This window comes from Cibotium barometz, chromosome 29 (genome assembly GCF_041138505.1).
Source record: "Cibotium barometz isolate CiBa-2024 chromosome 29, ASM4113850v1, whole genome shotgun sequence".
NCBI lineage: Eukaryota > Viridiplantae > Streptophyta > Polypodiopsida > Cyatheales > Cibotiaceae > Cibotium > Cibotium barometz.
Window position 1 is genome coordinate 1,063,940 of NC_141074.1, and position 22,471 is coordinate 1,086,410.

Consider the following 22,471-nt stretch of genomic DNA (forward strand, 5'->3'; position numbering starts at 1 on the left):
CTCCTTCGCAACCAATTTGGCTTTGTGTTTGTCCAGAGATCCATCAGCATGAAACTTGGTCTTAAAGACTACTCGACCCTAAAAACCTGTCAATGCAGAGGATGGTCCACAAGCTCACATGTACGTTTCCTCTCAGTGGAATCAATCTCGGCCTCCATGGCTGCCCGCCACTCAGGAAGAGCAAGAGCCTATTTAGTTGTAGTAGGCTCATATGACTCTATCACTATACTCATTAGGGTGAGGTTGCAAGAATGACGAAGCTGTTGTAATCTGTGTTCGTGTCAAAGATTGTGCTGAAGAATCAGCAAGGCGATGAAGTTCCATATCGGAGAGAGGAGAATCACGAATAGTGGTTTCCAGCCATAGTGGAATCTTGGGGGCTCCATTGCACAGGAGTAGGAGTAGGAGGAGGAGGAGAAGCCAGGGAAGGAGGGGGTGGAGAGGTAGGGGGTTAAGAAGTTGATGGTGAAGTTGTCTTGACTACAAATTCAGCCCCAAGAAGGTAGTGTTTCCAAATCTTTAAGGCGTGAATTACAGCCAAGAGCTCTTTCTCATAGATATCCATATGAAGCTCGGCATCATGCAAACGACGGCTCTCGTATGCAACTGCATGCCCTTCTTGATTTAGGACAGCTCGAAGTCCATTTGAAAGCAGTTTTCTTCTTCGTGAGATCATGTAGAGGAGTGGCAATCATAGCAAAATGCCTTATGAAACGCCTGTAATACGAACATAATCCCAGAAAACTACGTACTTGATGTACGTTTTGCAATTCGGGCCAATTCCGAATGGTCTCTATCTTTGCAGGATCCATTGTAACTCCGTCCTTGGATACAATATGTCCTAGATAATGCATCTTTGAAAGGAAAAATTCACTTTTCTTGGCATTGACGAAAAGTTTATGCTTCCGCAACTCTTCGAACACTGTGACCAAATGAGTTCTGTGTTCCTGCTCATTCTTGGAGAAAACCAAGATATCATCAAAGAAGACTCCTGTAAACTTGCGATGGGGTCGGAATATCCTATCCATCATACGATTAAAAGTAGCAGGAGCATTGGTGAGACCAAAAGGCATTACCAAGAATTCATATAATCCGAAGGCTGTCCTGAAAGCAGTCTTATGGACATCTTGTGGTACCACGCGTATCTGGTGATAACCACTCTTCAAATCAAGTCTGCTAAAACAAGCTGAGCCATCAAGCTTATCCAAGATATCATCAATACGTGGAATTGGGAATCTGTTCTTGATGGTAAGCTTGTTCAAAGCTCTATAGTCTACACACATACGGAATGATCCGTCCTTCTTTTGAACAAGAAGCACAGGAGAGCAGTAAGGTGAGGAACTGGGCTGAACCAAACCTTTCTCTAAAAGCTCGTTTACCTGCTTCATGATTTCTTCTTGTTGTGCGGCACTCACTCGGTATGCGGTTTGTTAGGTGGAGAACTACCTGGCACAAGATCTATGCGGTGATCTTCAGGCCTTTGGGGAGGTAATTCACCTGGCAACGAGTCAGCAAAACAGTCGTTGAATGCATTAAGAAAATTTAGCCTATCATTAGACATAGCATCCACATTTTGTTGATTTGGCACAAGACTATCACGAACAAAAACCAAGTACGCTGAAAGACTCTTTTTCATTGCTTTATTAATTTGGATGTGTGATACAAGTGGGATGGAATCCCCTTCTTTGCCAGCATCAATAAAATGCATGTGGCCTTTATGCATAAAAGAAATCATATTAGACTTGTAGTCTTTGCGGGGCTCAAGCCTATGATGCCACGGCTTGCCCAACAATACATCACATCCATTCAGTGGAGCAACTAAGAAATGCTCATTGTCAAGGTAGCCCTGGATATGGATACGCAACTTCCCTATCAAAGGGGTAACCTGCACCTCTTTACCAATAAATGCAGCTTCGGCTTCAATCTGAGGTCCCATGTTTTCAACCTCAATACCCAATGCAGCTGCCATTTGCATAGAGATGAAATTGTCAGTTGCACAGTCATCAAACATGAAGAGTGCGGGCTAATCCTTGATTTGCCCCCAAGCCTTGCAAACCATTCGCTCTTTTGCATCATGACCTGTATTTCCTTGCACATCAGGAACTGCATGTACATTAGCTTTGGTGTGCTTGTCCTCGTGCTTTGATTTGCGATCTGGGCATTGCCGAAACATGTGGTCTTTGCTACCACAAGAAAAGCATTTTCCATCCTTAGCATATTGCTCTCTTTGCTCCGAGGTTAAGCCGAATTTGTTCTTTCTTGGGCCCTGTTCTTTAGATGTGTTATTTTCAGCTTTACCACCCTTGTAAGGCTCCCGGAAGTTCTTTTTAGGTGGCTGTCCACCCTTTTGCTGATTTGGGACAACCTTGTCCTTCCCCTTGGAACCTCCTTGATCCTGCTTAATCTTGAGCACCAATTGCTCCGTAGCAAGAGCAGAAGCTGTGAGTTGTTGCAACGTATGTTTCGGGTGCAATTCAATACCCGATCTATATGCTGGTTGCAGTCCAGAACGAAACATCCTCTTTCTTTCATCCTCAGTGATTTGCATGAAGGGAGTCACTTCCAGCAACACTTTCCAGAATTTGTTAACATACTGTTGCACACTCTCATTATCTTTTTGCTCTAACCTGTCCCACTTTTGAGTGAGAGTTTGCTCTGCATTGGGTGGCAAGAACTGAGCATAAAATCTATCCTTGAATTCCTTCCAAGTAGAAATGGGATCCTTGGTGATCTTTTCAGTGATCCACCAATGGGCAGCAGTCCCTTTCAAAAACATGCTAGCATGGCGCACCTTTGACTTTTCTGTGAAATCCTCATCGCTAAAAGCAATGTCGAACTGTGCCACAAATGCTAACACCTTAGAAGCATCATGTTCACCATGAAAGACATCAAATTTGACAGATTTATCACCTGCTTTGAATTCCTTGAGCTTCCTGGCATGAGGCTCATGGTCTTCTCTTTTTCGTTTCCCCTTATCCAACGGGGCAGCCCTGTCTGCATGGGCTCCATGGGCCGTCATAGAAGCTTCATGGGGCACGGTGGCATGTGCTCCACGAACTCGAAACTCAGATGCATGTGACTTACCTGCATATGGCATGGTCTCTCCATGAGACAACTCAGAAGGCAAAATTTTTTCTGGAAGTAGACCTGTCACCATGAGATACATATCTTGCATGCATGTGACTTTCATGCCCTCCATGAGCACTGGCATACATATATCTCTCAGGCTTAGTGCCTTGGGGAGAGGATGCATGACGAGAGGTGACTGTCACCTCTTCCTTTTGCATAAAAGATTTCAGCCTCTGGGATGCGGGATCTCCATGCTTCAAACGAGGTGGATTTCTGAATTTTAGCTCTCCGTCATCCCCCTCTTTGATATCACCTTTGCGAAGGAGATAGGCAAGTGCCAACTCCCTTGGTTTCTTGCCCACTTCACGAGCCATTATTTCAAAAGTTACATCAACCATAGCATCAGCCTTCCGGGCTTCAATAGCACTTTGCAGATGGGGATCTTCATGTAAAAACTTTAACCCTTGCTCTTGAGCCTGCAAAAGTTTTCTCATATGTTCCATTTCAGCCCTCATAGCATCAGGCTCTTGTTCAAGCATAACTGTCTTTCCTGGAGACAGTTGACCCTTTGATTCACTATCCATAACCCTTTCAAGGGGCTTGTGTCTACCTCGCAGGGCATCAGACCCACGAGAGGCACTAGATGGACCCCTCGAATTTGGCACTTCCAAAGGGTTGCCTTGGCTGTCCATTGTGTTTTAAATTTGCTAAAAGCGGGATGTCCAGTACACAGGTTCGTTTCCCTACTAGGAAGAGGGAAACAACCGTGCTCTAATACCAATGAAACCGATCCCGTCAAGTGGGAAAGACTCCGTTGGACACCCACACGCTTAATAGCACAACTTTAAAACCACAAATTTGAAATGGACAACTTTAAAACAACTTGAAATTTAAATGAAATGAAATGGAAAGATGGACACCAGCACTGGGGCCGGAACGGGCCGACCCCCCCCTCAATATATGATATATTTATTGGGAGTATTTAATAAATACAATGCTCCATGGGTTCCAAGAACCAGATAATGTCCATGTACATATGAAAACAGTACCAAACAAATAGGCTCGAAGTCGAATTTCGATGTAGAAGCTTGAAGCAGTATGACCACTAGTGTGGTCCAATCTCTACGGTCCTGTGCTTTCACTGGACTCCGCGGAGAGCGCCTCACTGGTGTTCCGAGACCACGCACAAACAGGCGCTCTCGTACTAACGCCTGGCTCTCCCGATCTCAGCACCTTTGGACCGAGGTTCGCCAATATAGCTTGGACAACCCGGCACCGAACGGGTGTTGGCCGAGCAGAATGAATCCTTTATCAGATTTAAACATAAAATACTTTATTCAAATCTGAAAGTCACTTACTTGTAGATGGTTGATAGGAAAAACCAATACTTGTGGTGTTTGTGTAGAAGATGAAGCCACCCTTGTTGAAGAAATAGTTGCCTTGTGGTGAACCACCAAGACAAGAATCACCGCAAAAGACCACCACCGCCTGCTGTGAGAGAAGGAGCACAACTTATTGGTGGTGGACAATGTCCTAGAAGCAAGAGGCCACTTGTTGGTGATGCACACGCAGCCTGTGAGTGATGGACACACAGCCAGTTACTTTGGTGGGCTGCGTAGAAGGAATGGGATGCAGTCGCCTGAGGGTAGAGGAAAGGGCAGCCTGTCAGTAGCCGCCTGTGAGAGCAGCCACAGCAGTGCCTTGTGGAGGTGGCCCACGTCTGAGAGCAGTGGAGAAAGGCAGCGCAGCCTGTAGGAGCAGCCGCCTGAAGGAGCAGCAGTACATCAGCCGCCTGGTAGGGAAGTAGGTGCAGCCAGCAGAGCAGAGGGTACTGCAGTCGTTGTGCAGGGAAGGCAGCCGCCTATTGGAGGAGCAGCCGGCTGGAGGATACGTGCAGTCACTTGAGGCGTGTACAGCCACCAGCCACGATGGAAGAGATGGCCGCCTGTGGGTGCAGCAGTATATCAGTCACCTGGTAGAGGAGGGAGAAGCAGCCCTACAGCAGCATGCACAGCTTGCATGGAGGAGGCAGCAGCGAAGAGGTGGTCGCCGGTTCCTTTACGTAAGATGAAGCGATGATGTTTTTACGCTTGAAGGAGAGAAACGATTGATCCCTTACGCTTCATGGATGAAGCCCTTTTTAATAAAATTAATGTGGAGTTAACTTTGGTGATACCCACGCATGCATGTGGGGGGATTAGTGGGGGTAGGTGACCATGCCCACCCCCACACTCACTTAAAAGTGGGGCTCCCCACCTTGGCCCCAAAGTGGGTGCCCAAAGGGGGTGCCCACTTTTAAATAAGTGTGAACACCTAACCTTATAAAATAAAGGGTTAGAATAAAAAACATTAAAACAACAAGTGCGACATACTTACCACCTGTTCACATGCACCAAAACTTGTCAGAATACAGAGCAGACTTCACGACTCACTGGGAGGCGTCCCCGCTCAGTAAGTAACACGTCAAGCAGGCAAACACACAAATACATGTCATGCGAAAACAGTTTCAAACATGCAAAGTATGTGTGCATGTGCAAAAAGTAACATGGACATATCTCCTGTTCATGGAACAAGTACAAAATATCTGTCGGCACAAAACTGGCACAACATAAAACATAAAAACCTGGTCTTCCTATGGAGTGACAGTCCCATAGGTAAGACACAGTTCGAGGCACGAGTCTCCCTATGGTGTGACAGTCCCATAGGCAAAACACGGCACGAATACTGGCTCTTCCATGGCGTGACAATCCCATGGATCGAACACAGTCCAGGTCATACACGGGTGGCACTGGTCTGGCTCCCGTCCATACGACACCATCCTACTAACACACGGGTGGCACCAGTCTGGCTCCCGTCCATGTCAGCAAAATATTGACCTCTTCACATGAGACATTGGCCTGGCCTCAAGTGAACGAGATGCAAAAACTGGAGATGGACCAAATGGTCGGCCAATTGGTGACAGATGGCAGGCACGGAACCTGGGAACTATGGGAGGAGGTGCTAGGGGCTGACTTGTGCAAGGCAAGAGCTCCTTCAATCTGTTTCACAGTCACCTGTACACGTTTTTTCAAAAATCGTGCTCTCTGGATAATAAAACGCTGAAATTCGTAGGTTTTCCCAGTTGCCATGAAAGAAACACGTTTCATTGCAATGAAATGTTTTATTTCATTCAGATGCAGTGAAACGCGTGTCATTGCACCTATGCTTAACACCCACAGCACGGATGAGTACCATTCGCACAATAGTTGCATTGGCTGCTCATTATGGATGGTCTATTTTCAAATGGATGTTAAATCATTACTCTTAAATGGAAATCTCAAAGAGGAGGTCACCATAGAGCAACCTCCAGGTTTCCAAGTGCCAGACAAGGAGGAAATGCTTTGCAAGCTCCACAAAGCTTTACACGGGCTGAAATAGGCCCCAAGAGCTTGGTATCATCGCAATGCTGCTTTCTTCTTTCATGTTGGTTTTAAAAGAAGCAATGCTGATGCTAACCTCTATATCTGTTTTAAGGAGGATGAACTTGTGATAATCATCTTGTATGCGGATGACTTGATCATTGGGAATCATGAGAAGAAGATCCAAGATACCAAGGAAGGTTTGCAAGGAGATGACCGATCTCAGTGTCTTGCATTACTTCCTTGTATTGGAGTTCTGGCAGCAAGATGGCTTCATCTTCATCTCTTAGCTACTCCAAGGAGATACTTTAGGCATTTAGGATGGCTGAATGCAAATCCATACCTTCCCCCTGAAGGAGTGCACAGAGCGGAAGCAAAGTGGCACTAGAATGTGCTGAACAGAGAGTGCAAGAGAGAGAGAGATACGGAGAGAACTATGCTGAATATATTGAAGCAAAACAGTCCCAAGCAAGAGACAGAGATAGTCTCATAAGTGAGGGAGCAAAATATGTACAAGACTGAATGAGAAAAGAGAGGCCAGCACCCACTATTTATAGTAAGGGAATGCTGGCCAACTGGAGCTGATAAACAGGCTGACTGGAGCTAATGGACATGGCCGACTGGTAAATGCCAGAAAGGCTGGGAAAAATCCCAAAAAAATAGTAAAAAAGGGGTGGCCAGCCCACAAGCAAGGGCCATGCAAAAGGGACCAAATGGGCACCATAAAAAAGCAGAATCTAGGGATGAATATGCTAACACCCCCTCTCAGCACCAGATGCTGAACAAACTCCGAGAATCCGAAGATGAGGAGCCAAGGAAGCCTGAGAAACCGACTTGGTGAACAAATCTGCAGCATTCTCCGCGGAAGGACAATACTCCAAACGCAAATCCAGGAAGAACCCGTTCACGAACATAGTGATACTGAATCTCAATGTGTTTCGTACGAGCATGAAACACAGGGTTCTTGGCGATGGCGATGCAACTCTGATTGTCACACCAAAGAAAAGTAGATCCGGAAGGAGGACAGCCGAGCTCCTCCAATAATCTTTGCAACCATATCGCCTCACATGCAGCATAACAAACTGCACGGTACTCCGCCTCGGTAGAGGAAAGCGCCACAGTAGGCTGCTTTTTACTGCTCCAAGAAATGGCTCCAGACCCAAGTGAAAAAACACAACCAGTGGGTCGAATGCCGTGTATCTAGATCTGCAGCCCAGTCTGAGAGAGACCATCCAACAAGAGTGCGTCCTTGGCCATAAAAGATGCCAAAATCCAGAGTGCCATGCAAGTACCGAAGAACTCTGAGAGCACACCGCCAATGCTGCTGACGGGGTTTGGATGAGAAGGAACTCAATAAACTGACTGCGAAGCATATGTCCAATCGGGAGTAGGTCAACCATACCAAACAACCGATGAGAGCCTGATACTGTCCCATCAATCCCGGGAGAAGCATCAAGTGAAGAAAGCTTCTCACCAATATCCATAGGAGAAGATACTGGTTTGCACCCAGTCATCTGAAATCTGTCGAGAATCTCCCGAGTGTACTTTTGCTGAGAGAAGAAAATGCCCTTCGAGGTTTGCCAAATCTCAAAGCCAAGAAAATAATGCAAGAGGCCAAGATCTGTCATCTCAAACTCTGTCTCGAAAGCATCCATAACAGAACGGATCCGCACAGAATAAGAAGCTGTAAAGATGAGGTCATCAACATAGACCACAATGATAACAACCAACCCCCTCTCAAGGAGGATTTAAAGGTTCGAATCTGCGTGAGAACGGTGCAGGCTGAGCTTCTGAAAGAACTCATCAATCCGCTGGTACCAAGCCCGCGGAGCTTGCTTTAGACCATATAAAACCTTCTTCACCCGGTACACATGATCCTATTTGCCTGGAACAACAAATCCTGGCAGTTGATCAATATAAACTTCCTGTGTAAGCCCTCCATTCAGGAAAGCCGACTTGACGTCCATCTGGAAAACAGGCCATCTATGATGTCCTGCAAGTGCAAGAACGGTGCGAATGGTAGTCATCCGGGCCGTCGGAGCGAAGGTCTCATCAAAGTCGACACCACGGCGCTGAGCATAATCCTTGGCAACCAACCTCGCCTTGTGCTTGTCCAAGCTGCCATTAGCTCAGAACTTTGATTTGAAAATCCAACGCACACCAATCACCTTACGGTGCAGAGGCCGAGGCACCAAAATCCAAGTGCCATTCCGTTCGATAGCATCCAGCTCTGCCTGCATACTCTGCCTGCATAGCATGACGCCAAGGCTCATGTGAAAGAGCCTCGTCTACGGAAGTGGGATCAGAAGGACCATTAATAATTGTAGACATAAGAGCATAATTAACAAACATGTTGCCCTCATGAATTTGTTTCCCTATAACTCTGGAAGAACGCTGAAGAGAACCAGGCGGAGGAGTAGAAGGAAGCTCACGTAACCCAGAATCACGAAATGTCTGATAATACCATCTGACTGAGTATCCTCAGCTGGAGGTGTAACAGAAACAGCGGGAGCAGGAGGAGGAGGAGGTGGAGACGGAGGTGAAGGAAGCAGAAGCTCACCACCCCCCTCTGAAGATGTAGGAGTCTCGTCGAACACCACATCACGGCTCACAACAACTTTACCGGCATGAGGATCATAAAGACGATATGCCTTGGACACAGTGCTGTATCCGAGAAAAGACATGCGCTGAGACTTCAAGTCCAACTTGGAGCGGTGCTCCTTAGGCACATGAACATATGCCGTACACCCAAATATCCGGAAATGAACAACGGAGGGCTTCTCACCATGGAAAGCCTCATATGGAGTTTTGTCGGAAAGAGCAGCAGTAGGAGACCTATTCTGAATGTAGACAACAGTGGAAGCCGCCTCAGGCCAGAAACGTCAAGGTAATGAAGAATGCTCAAGCATAGCACAGGCCATCTCCATAATGGTCCTATTCTTCCTCTCGCGGCAACTCCATTATGTGATGGAGTATATGATGTAGTAAGCTGTGTCCGAATGCCATGTGTCTTGCAATATTGCTGAAACTCCTGGGATGTGAACTCATCCCCTCCGTCGGTCCTGAGAGCCTTGACTGAGTGACCGGTCTGTTTTTCCACCTCAGCTTTCCAATCACAGAAGTGATGAAAAGTCTCATCCTTGGCCTTCATAAAGAAAACCCAAGTATATCTGGTAAAATCATCCACCATCACGAGCATGTACAACGCCTTACTCAAAGACGCGGTACTCATAGGACCACATAAGTCTGCATGAATGAGAGCAAGTGATGTCGAAGATCTCTGTGTCGCCTCCTTTGGAAAGGCGGCTCAGTGTTGCTTCCCTTGTAAACAAGAGGAACAAGCAGAAGACGGAGCCTTGATGGTTGGTAATCCCTCAACCAACCCATCCTTCAAAGCTCGCTGCAGAAGCTGATAGCTCAAATGGCCAAACCGAGCATGCCAAAGAGCAGAAGAAGCATCAGAAGAAAGTAGAGCGGTCAACTTGTAGAGACCACTGTCTTGGACTCCCTGAGCCAAGATGCTACGAGTCGCTTTATCACGAATGGTAATCTCATAACGAGAAAAGATCACCTCCGCACCCTGAGCTGTAAGAGCACTCACTGACAAAAGGTTAAAAGCCAAATCTGGAATATATAGAACGTTAGAGAAGTACCTCTTGTCCTCGTCAGAACGGAAGATGGGGATAGTGCCATGTCCATGCACTGGCACAGAAGAAGAATCACCCAGAGTGATCTCACCTGATCTGGCAATGAAGTCCTCGAACCAATCTCGATGGGGTGTCATATGAGCAGTAGCACCGCTATCAACAATCCAAGACCTGCCGTCGAGGAAGAGTTCTTTGCTGCTTCTTCACGCTTCTTCTTGTGACATTGGGGTGACTTGTGACCCTTCTTGCCACAATAATGACATTCAATGTCCTTATTCTTTGAAGAATTGTTGTCTTTATTCTTGTCGGAATCCCCCTTTTCCTTTCTTTTGTTGAGTCTTCCCTTTATCTTGTGCTGCCAAAGCTCCATCAGGGCCACCAGAAGTGCCAATCGGCTACTCAAAGCGAGACTCAATCTGCATAACGGAGGGGAGAACTTCCTCCCAAGTAAAGTGGAACAGGACGAGAAGAAACCAGAGACTGAAAGTATGCATCAAACCTCTCTGGAAGTTTGGAGAGCAGCCGAATAGCCATATCCTTTGTGGAGATGTCCTTGCCACAAACAGCAAGCTCGTCCCGGAGATCTTTCATCTTCGAGATGAAAGCAGATGAAACGTAGAAACTGATAAGTTTATAAGTTGCTTTTCCAACGCCAAAATCCGACCCGGAGACTTAATCTCATAGAGATCTGCAAAAGCCTTCCAAACTTCATGTGCAGCATCTGCTGTACGCACATGAGAGAGAACAACATCCTGACAGTTCAACATCAAGAAGGAGAAAACACGTCGATCATTCGACTGCCAAATATCAATCTGTGCCTGAGTCGCACCACTAGAAGCAAGGGTGGGAGGGGTGGCATTGGCTAGTGTAACAAGACAATCCCAAAGATCCACGCCACTGAAGGCCGATTTCACCTTCACCTTCCATAGGGTGTAGTTGGAACCATCCAACTTGGCAGACTCAGCAAACATATGAAGAGAAGTCGGTGCAGCCATCACAAAAGCTTGGGCTCAATCTCAAAAAATGCACAAACTATGAAGAAGAAGTGTCCTCCACAGGTACCAAGAGTGCCACCAAAGCCTGCAACACCACAAGCCCCCTCTGCAAAAGGGAAAGGGTCACTGGAGAGGAAAACGCAGCACAGAAAGGCCGCTGTCCTGTAGAAAACAGGCCGCCTCCAAGTGAGAAAGACGCTGATCAGAAAACGCCAGATGGCTGCTGTTGGAGAAGCCAAAACTGAAGGGGAAAAGACCAGAAGTTGCTGTCCAGAAAACGCAGCAGCAAGGGCTGTGGATCTGGAAGAAAAACGCAGAGGAGGAGGTGCTGAAAACAGGGCTGAATCTGAGGCAGCAAAGAGGTTGCTAAACCAGGAGCGATGATACCATGAAAGAGTGCACAGAGCGGAAGCAAAGGGGCACTAGAATGTGCTAAACAGAGAGTGCAAGAGAGAGAGAGATATGGAGAGAACTATGCTGAATATACTGAAGCAAAACAGTCCCAAGCAAGAGACACAGACTGTCTCATAAGTGAGGGAGAAAAATATGTACAAGACTGAATGAGAAAAGAGAGTCCAGCACCCACTATTTATAATAAGGGAATGCTGGCCGACTGGAGCTGATAAACAGGCCGACTGGAGCTAATGGACATGGCCGACTGGTAAATGCCAGAAAGGCTGGGAAAATTCCCAGAAAAATAGTAAAAAAGGGGTGGCCAGCCCACAAGCAAGGGCCATGCAAAAGGGGCCAAATGGGCACCATAAAAGAGCAGAATCTGGGGATGAATATGCTAACAGCGCCCCATGGATACAGGACACAAGCTTTCCAAACATGATGATTCCCCTCTTGCTGATGCTGCATTGTACACTCATTTACTTTTCCAACACCTGTCCTGACATCAGTTTCTTTGTTGGAGTCCTGAGTCAGTTTTCCTCTCAACTCAGGCAACCTCATTGGAGAGCTTGTCTCCGTGTTCTCAGGTACTTGTAGGGTACACAGAATCATGCCATACAGCAGACACTCTACTACAGGTTACTGCTGCTCACTTGGCTTAGGTCTCATCCCATGGAGCGGTAAGAAGAAACCAACAGTTTCTCTTAGACCTAGGTACAAGCCTAGCCTCAAATTACATGCCAGCTGTTATGGCCAATTACGCCCATAACAATGTCTGTGAATTGATGTGATTACAGGAGCCTCCATGACCATTCAGAAGCAGTGTGTGAGAAGTGATTTTTGTTTTGGTATTTGCTAATATGAAGTATTCAAAAACATTCTCTGTACTAACAGGATCCCCTAGATGGTGGGCCTTGCCAGCACTACTATTGCTAGTGTTTGTTAGGGGTCGGTTAAGGTTTTTCTTTCCCTGTGTTACCACATTTTGTTTCAACTTATTTGATATTGTACATAGGTCATTGATGCTCTTTGCAATACAACTATTTACATTGCAATTACAGATAGTGACCATCTAGCATGTTAGCTGATGATCTTACCCCTTTTTCTTTGATTGAATGAATCCATTTCAGGAGTTGTATCATGAACTGCATGCGCTGGACAGGTTTGAAATGGATTATCGTCGAAAACTCCAAGAAGAAGAGCTGTTCAACAGCTCTCAAAGAGGTGGGCATTTTAATAACTAGATTATGGTTTGGCAGTTTGGTCAATGCACATTGCTTGTTTTATGTATATGTTTATGTCTACTCTTTGCAATAGTGAGTGGCCACTATTGCTTGTATACAAGGTTTTGTTAGACTGATGGATGTGCCTTGGGGTTTTAGGTGACAGTCTTGCCATTCTAAGAAGTGAATTAAAAAGCCAGAAGAAGCACGTGAAGAACCTGAAAAAGAGATCCTTGTGGTCCAAGATACTGGAAGAGGTATGCATGCAGTGAAGCTATCAAACTCTACTGATGTTATTGAGTTTGGTAGGTCTTTATCGATCTTTGTGTATTTAAAGGTTTGGAATGTCACACAGGTTATGGAGAAGCTGGTGGATATTGTTTATTTTCTTCATCAGGAAATTCAAGATGCTTTCGGTGTGGCAGGTAATCTCTTACAATCTTGTAGCCCTTATGCTCACGTTATGGTTCTCAAACAAAGCGTAGGAAAGAAATCCAAAATGCGATTTCGACAAGACACACGATTCCATATTGCCTGTGTCAGAAAAAATGTTGGGGAAGGAATCCAAAAATTCAAATCAAGCAATGTAGAGCAACAGGTCTCCCAATTCTATCGAGAGAAACCATAGGTTATTCTTTTACCCCCCCCCCCCCCCCCCCCCTCCCCCCCGCGGCCTTCCCAACCCCACCCAAACAAACCCGCAAAAAGAAATAAATTCCAAAACAAAGAGTCAGGTCCCCATTAGGAGATCCCATCATGAGAATCACCACTGTTTTACCTAGAGGCAATTTATAGTATTGCATTCCTAGAATCCCAATTGATTTGGCATTTGTTATGCCCCATCCATCCACCTGAGCAATCTGGATTTCTTTGTGGAGGAGGCTGTAGAGTGTCGGAAAGAGTTTTAAGGTTGCATTGCTGATAGCTATGTGCACTGCATGTCATTGGAGATCAATGATGGATGCAATTGCCAAACTCTTGACTGCCCAAGATGCACTGTACAATCAGATACCATGCTAGGGTATGCATAAAGGATTAGAGAGTATAGCAAGGGTTTGTGTCATATCAAGAGAGGATTACACTAATTTGATTATGTGTTTTGGGAAGTAATATTACATAGCTTGCTGCAGCACTGTACAGTGATCTTCCGATCAGAATGGGCTTGTCAATCTCATTGCACAGTAGCCCCTTGACCTTAAAGGAGGACTTGACAAGCAGCCATCTCGCGAGTCGCTCCTAGGATTGAGGTATCAATATTGCGGGTTTTGCTGTAGCATCACTCTTTGCCTAGCAACACATCAATGCACTTAAGAACTTGTCATAATTTTGGAACTGAGGGTTTGCAATACATGATGTCCACAACAGCAATACTTGGCCATGTTGAAACCACATACTCGTAAGTTGTGGCTGCCTTTGCCAAGAGATGCTTTATTGCCTGCAGCAGTGCGGCATCAACAAAGTTGCGAGTACTTCTATATCAGCAAACTATGTGTTATACCCGTCTCAAGCAAGTGTTCCCCATATGTCTTAACTGTAGTTTCCTACTCAGCTGAGCATCTGCTTGTGTCTATCTCCCAGGGCAATGCCTCCTTGTGAAAGTCTGTCATCTCTGTTGTTTCATACCTCCTGTACCACTGACATCAGCTTTTCTGGATGTCGTTCGTGCAACTTAGCCACTCCTGATGATACTTGAATCTTTTGTGAGATACGTGCCACAGCTTGACCTGGGCTGGACCTAATTGAGAGTGATTGGGTTGTCCGGTGCCTTCCACGATCTTACTTGACCACACTGTGATACACTGGCGATTCGTCCCTGGACAAGGGCTCAAAAAATGCAGTGTCTGCCCTTGGGTCCTTGCACTCGTCTATTCAACATGTCCACATCGCATCATGCGGGGTGCACGTGACAACCCCTGGTACTTAACTTGTTGATAGTAACTACAGGCTCTAGCTCGTTCAGAACCTGGCGAAGGCATAGTACCCACACACAGCTTCAACCAACAGACATGAAATACATCATGCATGGTCTAACTTGGCAGAACTTTGTCACATGCATCCCACACTTGGATGCCGTGTACATGACTTACAGGAAAAGTGCTAGCCCTCCTGTGGCTGGCCATCTGATCCCTTGTGAGCCCTTGTTGAGGGACATGTCAACCAGTGTGCCACCACATGAATGTCAGGGTCATGTGTGCACGTCAGGCACTTGTTTGTCGTGCTTGCCTGGTACACTGATGTAACCCTCTTAAATAATGTATTAATGTTCTGGGCACTTATTAGGCTAGTAGCCGGGTGAACAGGCATGTGTCAAAGTTATAGGTTTAGGCACAGGAGCCCATGACTGTGTGTGAACCTATTTATGTGATGGAAACTAGCAACACTTAGTGGGATTTCATGGCTTTTGGGGCCATGGATGGTGGACAGCCCATATGGTGGGAAGGAGGCTAATTTGGCTGCTCCAGCTTGGGAAGGCCTCACGTGTGGAAAACGCAAAGACAAATAATATTTATTTGTCCAAGTGCAAGTCAGCCAGCCCATGCACCTAGTTGGCCTGCTAATAATTCAGCCATCCAGCCCCTATTTAAGGGTGCTCCAGCCCTGTTGCTTTTCAAATCTCTGCAAGTTCTGACCAAGTCGCGAGCTGCCGCAAGGAAGAAGGTCAAGTACATAGGGCGACCAGCAGGGTTTTCTGAAATGCAGCACGGAGGTCTCTAATAGATTCCGGCTGTAACTCACACCGTATGGGTGTGGGCACTGTTGAACGCGTCTCGTAGTATAAAATCACTTAAACACTTATTTAAATGGCACAGCATTGATGGATAATCAAAGCTGAACATAAACTTGCACAAGACACCACCACTAGGGCCGGAAAAGGCCGATCCGCCCCTCAATACCGGAGTGTATTTTATCTTGTACAAACTTCATGGGCTAAATATAGCCAGATTTGCCATAATACAAAATGAAAACATAAATACCGAACAAGATGTTGGAGTAGATTTTCCCGTTGTAGCTGTCTTCCAGCAATCCTCGTCAGTTCCTGGAGAGATGCAAGCATCCCTTGGTGTTCCAGGTCCACACACAAACTGGTGTGCGCATACTAGCTCTTGCTTGCACTCTCACAATAAGGCCTCTGCTGAGTGTAGAAGTGTTGGCATTGGAGAGCACTCCCGGGCTCAAACTCCAGCAGCAGCAAGTCTGTGGACAAGTCTGGCCGTGAAAAAGTCTCCTTGGCTGTCACGGGTGCTGCCCAAAAGGCTCAAACTGGCACTTTGGCCACCCGGATCAGCTCGAAATCAGAGTTCACCTTTGTAGAAGAAGTCGTTCAGCATAAATAGCTTTCCGGCCGTGTCGAAGTCTTCACATAGGCTGTCCAAACAGCCCCAACAGGCTGGCTTGATAACGTGGCAGCCTGTACAGGTGAAATTTTAGGGTTTGCTGAAAACTGAGGTATGAAGCATGGAGTAGGTTGCCCTCAAGTTGTAGATCACAGCCTTATGCTCGGAATTGCCATCAGATGAATATTCGAACTTTTGTGTGAGCAAAAACAACGGAGAGGTAGGAGAGAAGGAAAGTTGATGATTTGCTACAAGGTAGGGTGGAGAGAGATGCCCTTAGCCTGCTGATCACGGATATATGCTCGGTACTGCAAATGGATGCTTGTAGCACACAAATACACACTTATGGTAGTGCTATGTGTGCACAGGACCTAACCAAGGGCACTTTTTCCCACGTGGTTTTTCCCCTTGGATATCCCCGCCGCCCAGCCAATGGGCAGTGCTGTAACCACAGCGGGCAGTGCTCCACCCACTTTGAGGATTACATGGCAGAGGCCCCATGGAGGTCCCATTGACATCGCCATTCTGTCCAACTTTCCATCGCGGTCCATTTGTCTTCAGTCGCAGCTGCCTCTGTTGCCATCCTGCTGTCTCTGTTTGCCGTCGCTGTCCCGTGGTCGTGCACCTGCTGTACCTACCGGCTGCCGTCACTTGCTGTACTGACCAGCTGCAGTCGTCTGTGCCTACCCGACCAGCTGTTGTTGCTTGCTGTACCTACCTGACCAAACTGTTGCTGTTGCCAGGTACCTCCTCCCTGTCGAAGGTCTATAGGTCTCCACTTTTGAATCTTGTCATTTGATGATGCTTTGAGCTTGCAGGTGCTATAGTACAGAGTGACAACTTTTGGGGCTTTTCTAAAATTCATGTAATTCAGCATAAATTGAAGCCAATAATATATGCAAAATTTGGGGCTTTTCTGTTTGGAGCATGTATCAGGGTTACAAGGCAGAGATTTGAAACACATGTACACACAGAGTGTTTTTGACACTACAGTGAATCTACAGCAAGAATAATCTTGCTTGAGATTGGCATTTTTGCAGGCAGACAGTTTGCATAGGAACATTGGGTTGCTTGGTAGTGCACGTATGTGCTTTTTGATTTGCATGCTGGTAATAAAGTGTGGATTCTGACCTCATGGCTCTAAATGCGATAGATGTATTTGGTGTGCTAACCCAGGAGGATAAGCTAGATGGATCAAACTACTTCTTGTGGAGTTTCATGATTCGGAATCTGCCGGTAGCCAAAGGGCTTTGGGGCATTGTGTGTGGTGATGACACACGCCCACCTACCTTGTAGCCAGCAACACCTTAGAGGGGAGCTGCTGAAAGAGCCCCGGGAGCTGAGGTACGTGGTCTTGCTCCTACACAAGAGTAGAAAAGATGGGATTGGAGGGATGCACATGCCATGTCTTTGATAGCCCTTTCTATCAAAAGGTCTATCATTCCGCACATTCGGTCCTGCAAGACAACAAAGCTTACATGGGACACTTTGGAAGCAATGTACCAGGTACACAACAAGGCAAGAGTTTCCTGCTTGAAGAGGCAATTGGATACTCTTTCTATGGATGAGGGTGACTCTATGACAGATCACCTCACCAAAGTGAAAGATTTGTAGGAACAGTCGTCGTGAAGTTATCCCAGACAAACAGTTGGTCACCAATACTTTGCATTCTTCCATCGTATTTGGGCTTTCACACCTCTCTCAATCTCTCTATGAGAGGAGGTGCTGAACCTGTCACTTTTAAAGAGTTGGTGGGTTTGCTCTTGCAGGAAGAACAAACAAGAGCAAATCTATCAAGCAACCATGGTCGTGACAGGGCATTTTCAGCCAAGGATAAGGGGAAAGCAAAGAGCTTTAAGCGTGGAGGACACCAGTCCAATAAGGCTGGTCATTCTTGAGGTGATACGTATGAAAAAGGGGATGCTAGCAAGCCCAAAAAGAAGGGCAAATGTCACTACTGTCATAAGCCTGGTCACTACATAAATGAATGTAGAAAGAGGATGGCAAAAGAGAAGAAGAAAGATGCAAGTAATGTAGTACCTGACAATTCTATTGACAAAGCTGAGTAGTCTGCTAATGTAGTCCATGAGGAGTGGACATTTTTGGTCACATGCAATAGTGACACACCAAGTGCCACAGAACAGGATACGTCTTTGATTGCTTCCCATAGTAAGGATGTAATTTGGTATTTTGATAGTGGTGCTTCAAGCCATATCACTTCTTGCAAAGATGTATTTCAGCACTTCGTTTATGCTTCTAATGGCCGCACTGTATCACGTCTCTTGACTCTCCAAGAAGACATGTATGTGAAAGATGCATCACAAACCATTTCCCAAAGATGGAGCTGTTGAGCTGAAAAAAAATTACAGTTTATACATAGTGATGTATGTGGTCTGATGCGGACACCATCCATGGGGGGGGCATCTTTACTTTGTCACATTCATTGATGACTACTCAAGGTTTGCTTGGGTATATTCTTTGAAAGCAAAAGCAGATCTGTTTACATGCTTTCAACACTTTGTGGCAATGGCTGAAAGTATGTGTAACGTACAAACATTCCGCTCTGATAGAGGGGGAGAATACATGTCTAATGCATTCAAGGATTATATTCTTCAAAAGCGCATCAAACATTAGTGCATGGGGCCTTACATACCACAGTAGAATGATGTAGCTAAGAGAAAGGACAAGTCTCTCATGGAGATGGCGAGATGTATGGTGACAGCACAGAAGTTGCCTCATACCTTTTGGATGGAAGCCATCATGTGTGCAATCCATCTGTTGAACAGGTGTCCAACAAAAGCCTTGAAGAACATAACACCATTTGAGGCTTGGTACAACAGAAAGACAAAAGTGGAGTATTTGCATACATTTGGGTGTTTGGCATATGCTTATGTGCCAGAGCAACTTAGAACAAAGCTAGATGATAAAACAATCAAATGCATCTTTGTGGGCTACAACAATGAGAGCAAGGGACACTGTCTCTTTAATCCAGTGACATGACGGATTTTTGTCAGTCTGGTGCTAGTAAGCGTGTCGCTGGCAGCAAAGTACCCGTTCGCGGGTCTGACGGTGGCGTAGGAGTAAAACTGGTATCAAAGAAGACAAGTACTCCTTTGCCTCCATATGTGAAACTCAGTGCTATAGACAGCCCACAGTCGGATAGTGACAGGGCTAATATGGCCAAGATTCCGTATGCTTCAGCTTGTGGCAGTCTCATGTATGCCAAGTGGGAGTGGTTACTAGATACATGGCCAAACCTGGCAAGAAGCATTGGGAAGCAGTGAAAGGTGTCATGAGATACCTGAAGGGCACACAGGATATGTGCATATGCTTTGGCAAACAGGATGCATTAGTGCATGGTTACTCGGATTCGGATTATGCCGGTCATCCAGATAACCGGAAGTCTACTACCGGTTATGTGTTTACATTCACAGGAGGTGCTGTGTCATGGATATCCAGGATGCAGAAGTACACTGCCTTATCTACTACAGAGGCCGAGTATATTGCAGCCACAGAGGCTTGCAAGGAGGCATTATGGATATCTCGGTTAGTGGTTGATTTGGGTTATACAGGGGATATTCCATTGTTGCATTGTGACAGTCAGAGTGCCATTCAGTTGGCAAAGAACCCTGTCTTTCATGCAAAGACGAAGCATGTGGATGTGAAGTATCACTTCATCAGAGAGGTGATAGAGAACAAGCTAATTCAGCTTGTCAAGATTCGTACGGATGACAACCCGGTTGATCTGTTGACAAAGAGTTTGCCTCCAGAGCGGTTTGCTCATTGCAGACACTTGATGGGCATTGGATGAGGCCAGTTTCAGCCTTGATATGGCCTTGTATATTATCATGTACATGCTGATTTTTTCTTTTCCTTCATTCAAGGGCACTTTGCCTTTAAGTGGGAGGTTGTTGGGGTAAAGGCATTAGGTGTTTGGCTGCGTACAGAACTGCCCGTACAGAACAGGTGATGGCAGTGGTTGCAGACGCCTACTGTGCAGGTACATGCAAGCGGACCAGGACAGTTCTGTCCAGCAGGTACAGGCGGGACAGTTCAGTTTTGTACTGTTGCAGGCAGCGCATCACCAGGGTACAGGCGGCGCATAAAAAGCTAGGCCATGCGTGTGCTTTTTCTGAAGGAGGGCTGGCGGGCTGAAGCGACAGTATATAGTCAGGCTGCAGCTTACAGGCTAGTTTCTCTGGACACACAGGCAGCCAGTGTGTGCTTTTTGGAGGACGCCGTGTTTTCGCAGAAGGGAGGGGCTGTTTTCTCTGAACATAAGGGCGGATAGGGGCTGGTTTTTCATGAACATAGACATCATGTTGATGGCGTTCAACTGATGGAACTTTCAGCTTCTTTTTGCTTTGGTTCGGGACTGTTTTGAGATCAGTTCGAGGACAGTTTATGGGCTGTTTTTGTTTGGCTGCAAATTCAGCTATGTACTTGGGTTTTCACAAAATTTTAGAAAATTTTGCCATAACCTCGTTTGTATGGCTGACCATTTTTTAATTTCTGCAAGTACAGGTCACCTAGTTATGTTTCTTGGCATGGGAGTGATGCAAGCTCGCATGGCTGCGTGCTCATGGAGCAGATTGTTTTCTTCCTGCTAGAAAGGAACAGAGGGACCTACAGTTATGGGCATCTCTATGTTTCCAGATGTTTCATGAGGGAACAGGTAACTAGATGTATGCCGTTGTTGGCCTGTTGTTGAATGGTGCCATGGAAACAGGACAGAAGTTTCAAAAGGGAAACAGGCCTAAGGGTTTCATGTGGAAACAGGTCGTAGGTTTCTCGAGGAAACATGTTTTTGGGTTTCTCCAGGAGATAGGTCACATGCAGGCAGAAGGTACAGGAATGGACACATGTTTGGTACAACCTTGCTACTGATTGGGCAGGGGAGAGGGAATCCTTGACAGAGATGGATAGTACCCTTGGAAGGTAGAGAGGGTTGGTACAGGTGTGTCGTCTATATGGTATGCTGTGCTGTGATACGAGTTCTCTTTTGAAGAGACAGTTTGGGAGTCGGTGTTCTGATGCAAAAGCACTGGATGTGTCAGGGTGTGATGCTGTTCATAGGGTGAGAGGCTATGGATGGTTGTGGCAGCCTTGATTATGGGAGAAAGCTTCTGTATGCAGACTCAATGTGTGAGAGTCTTTTGATGAGAACAATGGCTGGACTTGTTTGTGGATGCCATGATGCAGGTTCTTTGCAGGCTTCAGGAGTTCTACTGTGACGGCTGATTTCCCAGCCTTATTGTAATCAAAGCTCTTATAATCAATTAAAGAAATACCGCAAGGGGCGCCACTGCGTTTTGGGGCCAATTGGTGTCCGTGTACTGTTTGCAGGAGCACTCTAGCTCCCCCTGTTTAATTTACTTTTCTAGGTCTTCAATGGCGTTGAAGTGTTTTATGTGCGAGTGTTTGTTTCACCACCCGTCAAATTTCTGAAGGCCAGTTCCACTCCTCATAAGCTCGTTGCTTACGGCGGGTGAGAGTATGCATCCTCCTGCCTGCCTGCCTGCCTGCCTCTGGGTGATCTCCCCGCGAGCCCTCTGCACTCAGAGACTGCGGTAAAGGTTTCTGCACTCATCATCATACCATCGGTTCTGGGGCATGCTCCCAGATATAGGTGGCTATCCTGTCTGTATGTGGTATGGGAAACTCCTCACGGCTGCGGAGTGCAGTACATGTGAGAGCTGGGAGGTGAACATAGCCCGAGTCTCGTGCTACGACTCGAACATGCTCATGTAACCCATGTCTGAAAAGCACTGCAATACCTCCTGAACCTCGGGAGGTGGCCTGTCTCATCCCCTGTCGGTGAGTTGACTCCCACTGATAACCCTCAACCCGTGGTAAGCCCCTCTCCGGCTCTCATGTGTCTCTGTCATCAAGATGATATCCCGGCCCTCCATCACCTCCTCAAGTCTCCCTGGATGTGTCCATAGGACTCCATTACAGTTCCAGACTGCTATGTGTATCTCTTTGTCTTCATGTTGTTTCCTCCGTGTCTCATAGGCCAGATGGCGCTATTCGACCTTCTTCCCATCAATGTAGATGTGACCATCCCTATAATGTGCCTTCTTTCCTTCTTTGCGTGCCGCCTTGATCTTCGGCATGCATAATCTTTTGTGCTCCAGTTGCAACCATGTGAGGTCATCATGGAAGTAGATGGGGTCCCCTGGCAAGCTCCTCAAGATAGCCCGTCTTCTCATAAAGCTCATCCTACTCTCCTTGTCTGGGAACTGTAGCACTAAGGCCTTGCCTTTGGTGGAGTCCTTTGGGTTGTCCTCCATACTCTAGTGAATGGGAGCGGTTCATCCTCCTTTAGTCCCAGCTTGGTACATAGGTTCCGCCCGTCAATCTCGGGCGTGGAGGCAGTGCTCTCTCGTATCCCTGTGACTCGGATGTTGA

General features: G+C 46.4%; 1 protein-coding gene across 1 annotated transcript in view; it reads left to right on the top strand.

Annotated features, from left to right (window-relative positions):
• Window positions 1–22,471, top strand: part of LOC147621715 (protein PSK SIMULATOR 1-like) — a 59,648-nt gene that overhangs the window by 27,235 nt on the left and 9,942 nt on the right. Inside the window, exons 5-7 of the mRNA XM_086822750.1 lie at window positions 12,633–12,726; window positions 12,885–12,982; window positions 13,081–13,150. Of these exons, the coding sequence (XP_086678876.1) occupies window positions 12,633–12,726; window positions 12,885–12,982; window positions 13,081–13,150 (262 nt within the window). The remainder of the gene's footprint in view (window positions 1–12,632; window positions 12,727–12,884; window positions 12,983–13,080; window positions 13,151–22,471) is intronic.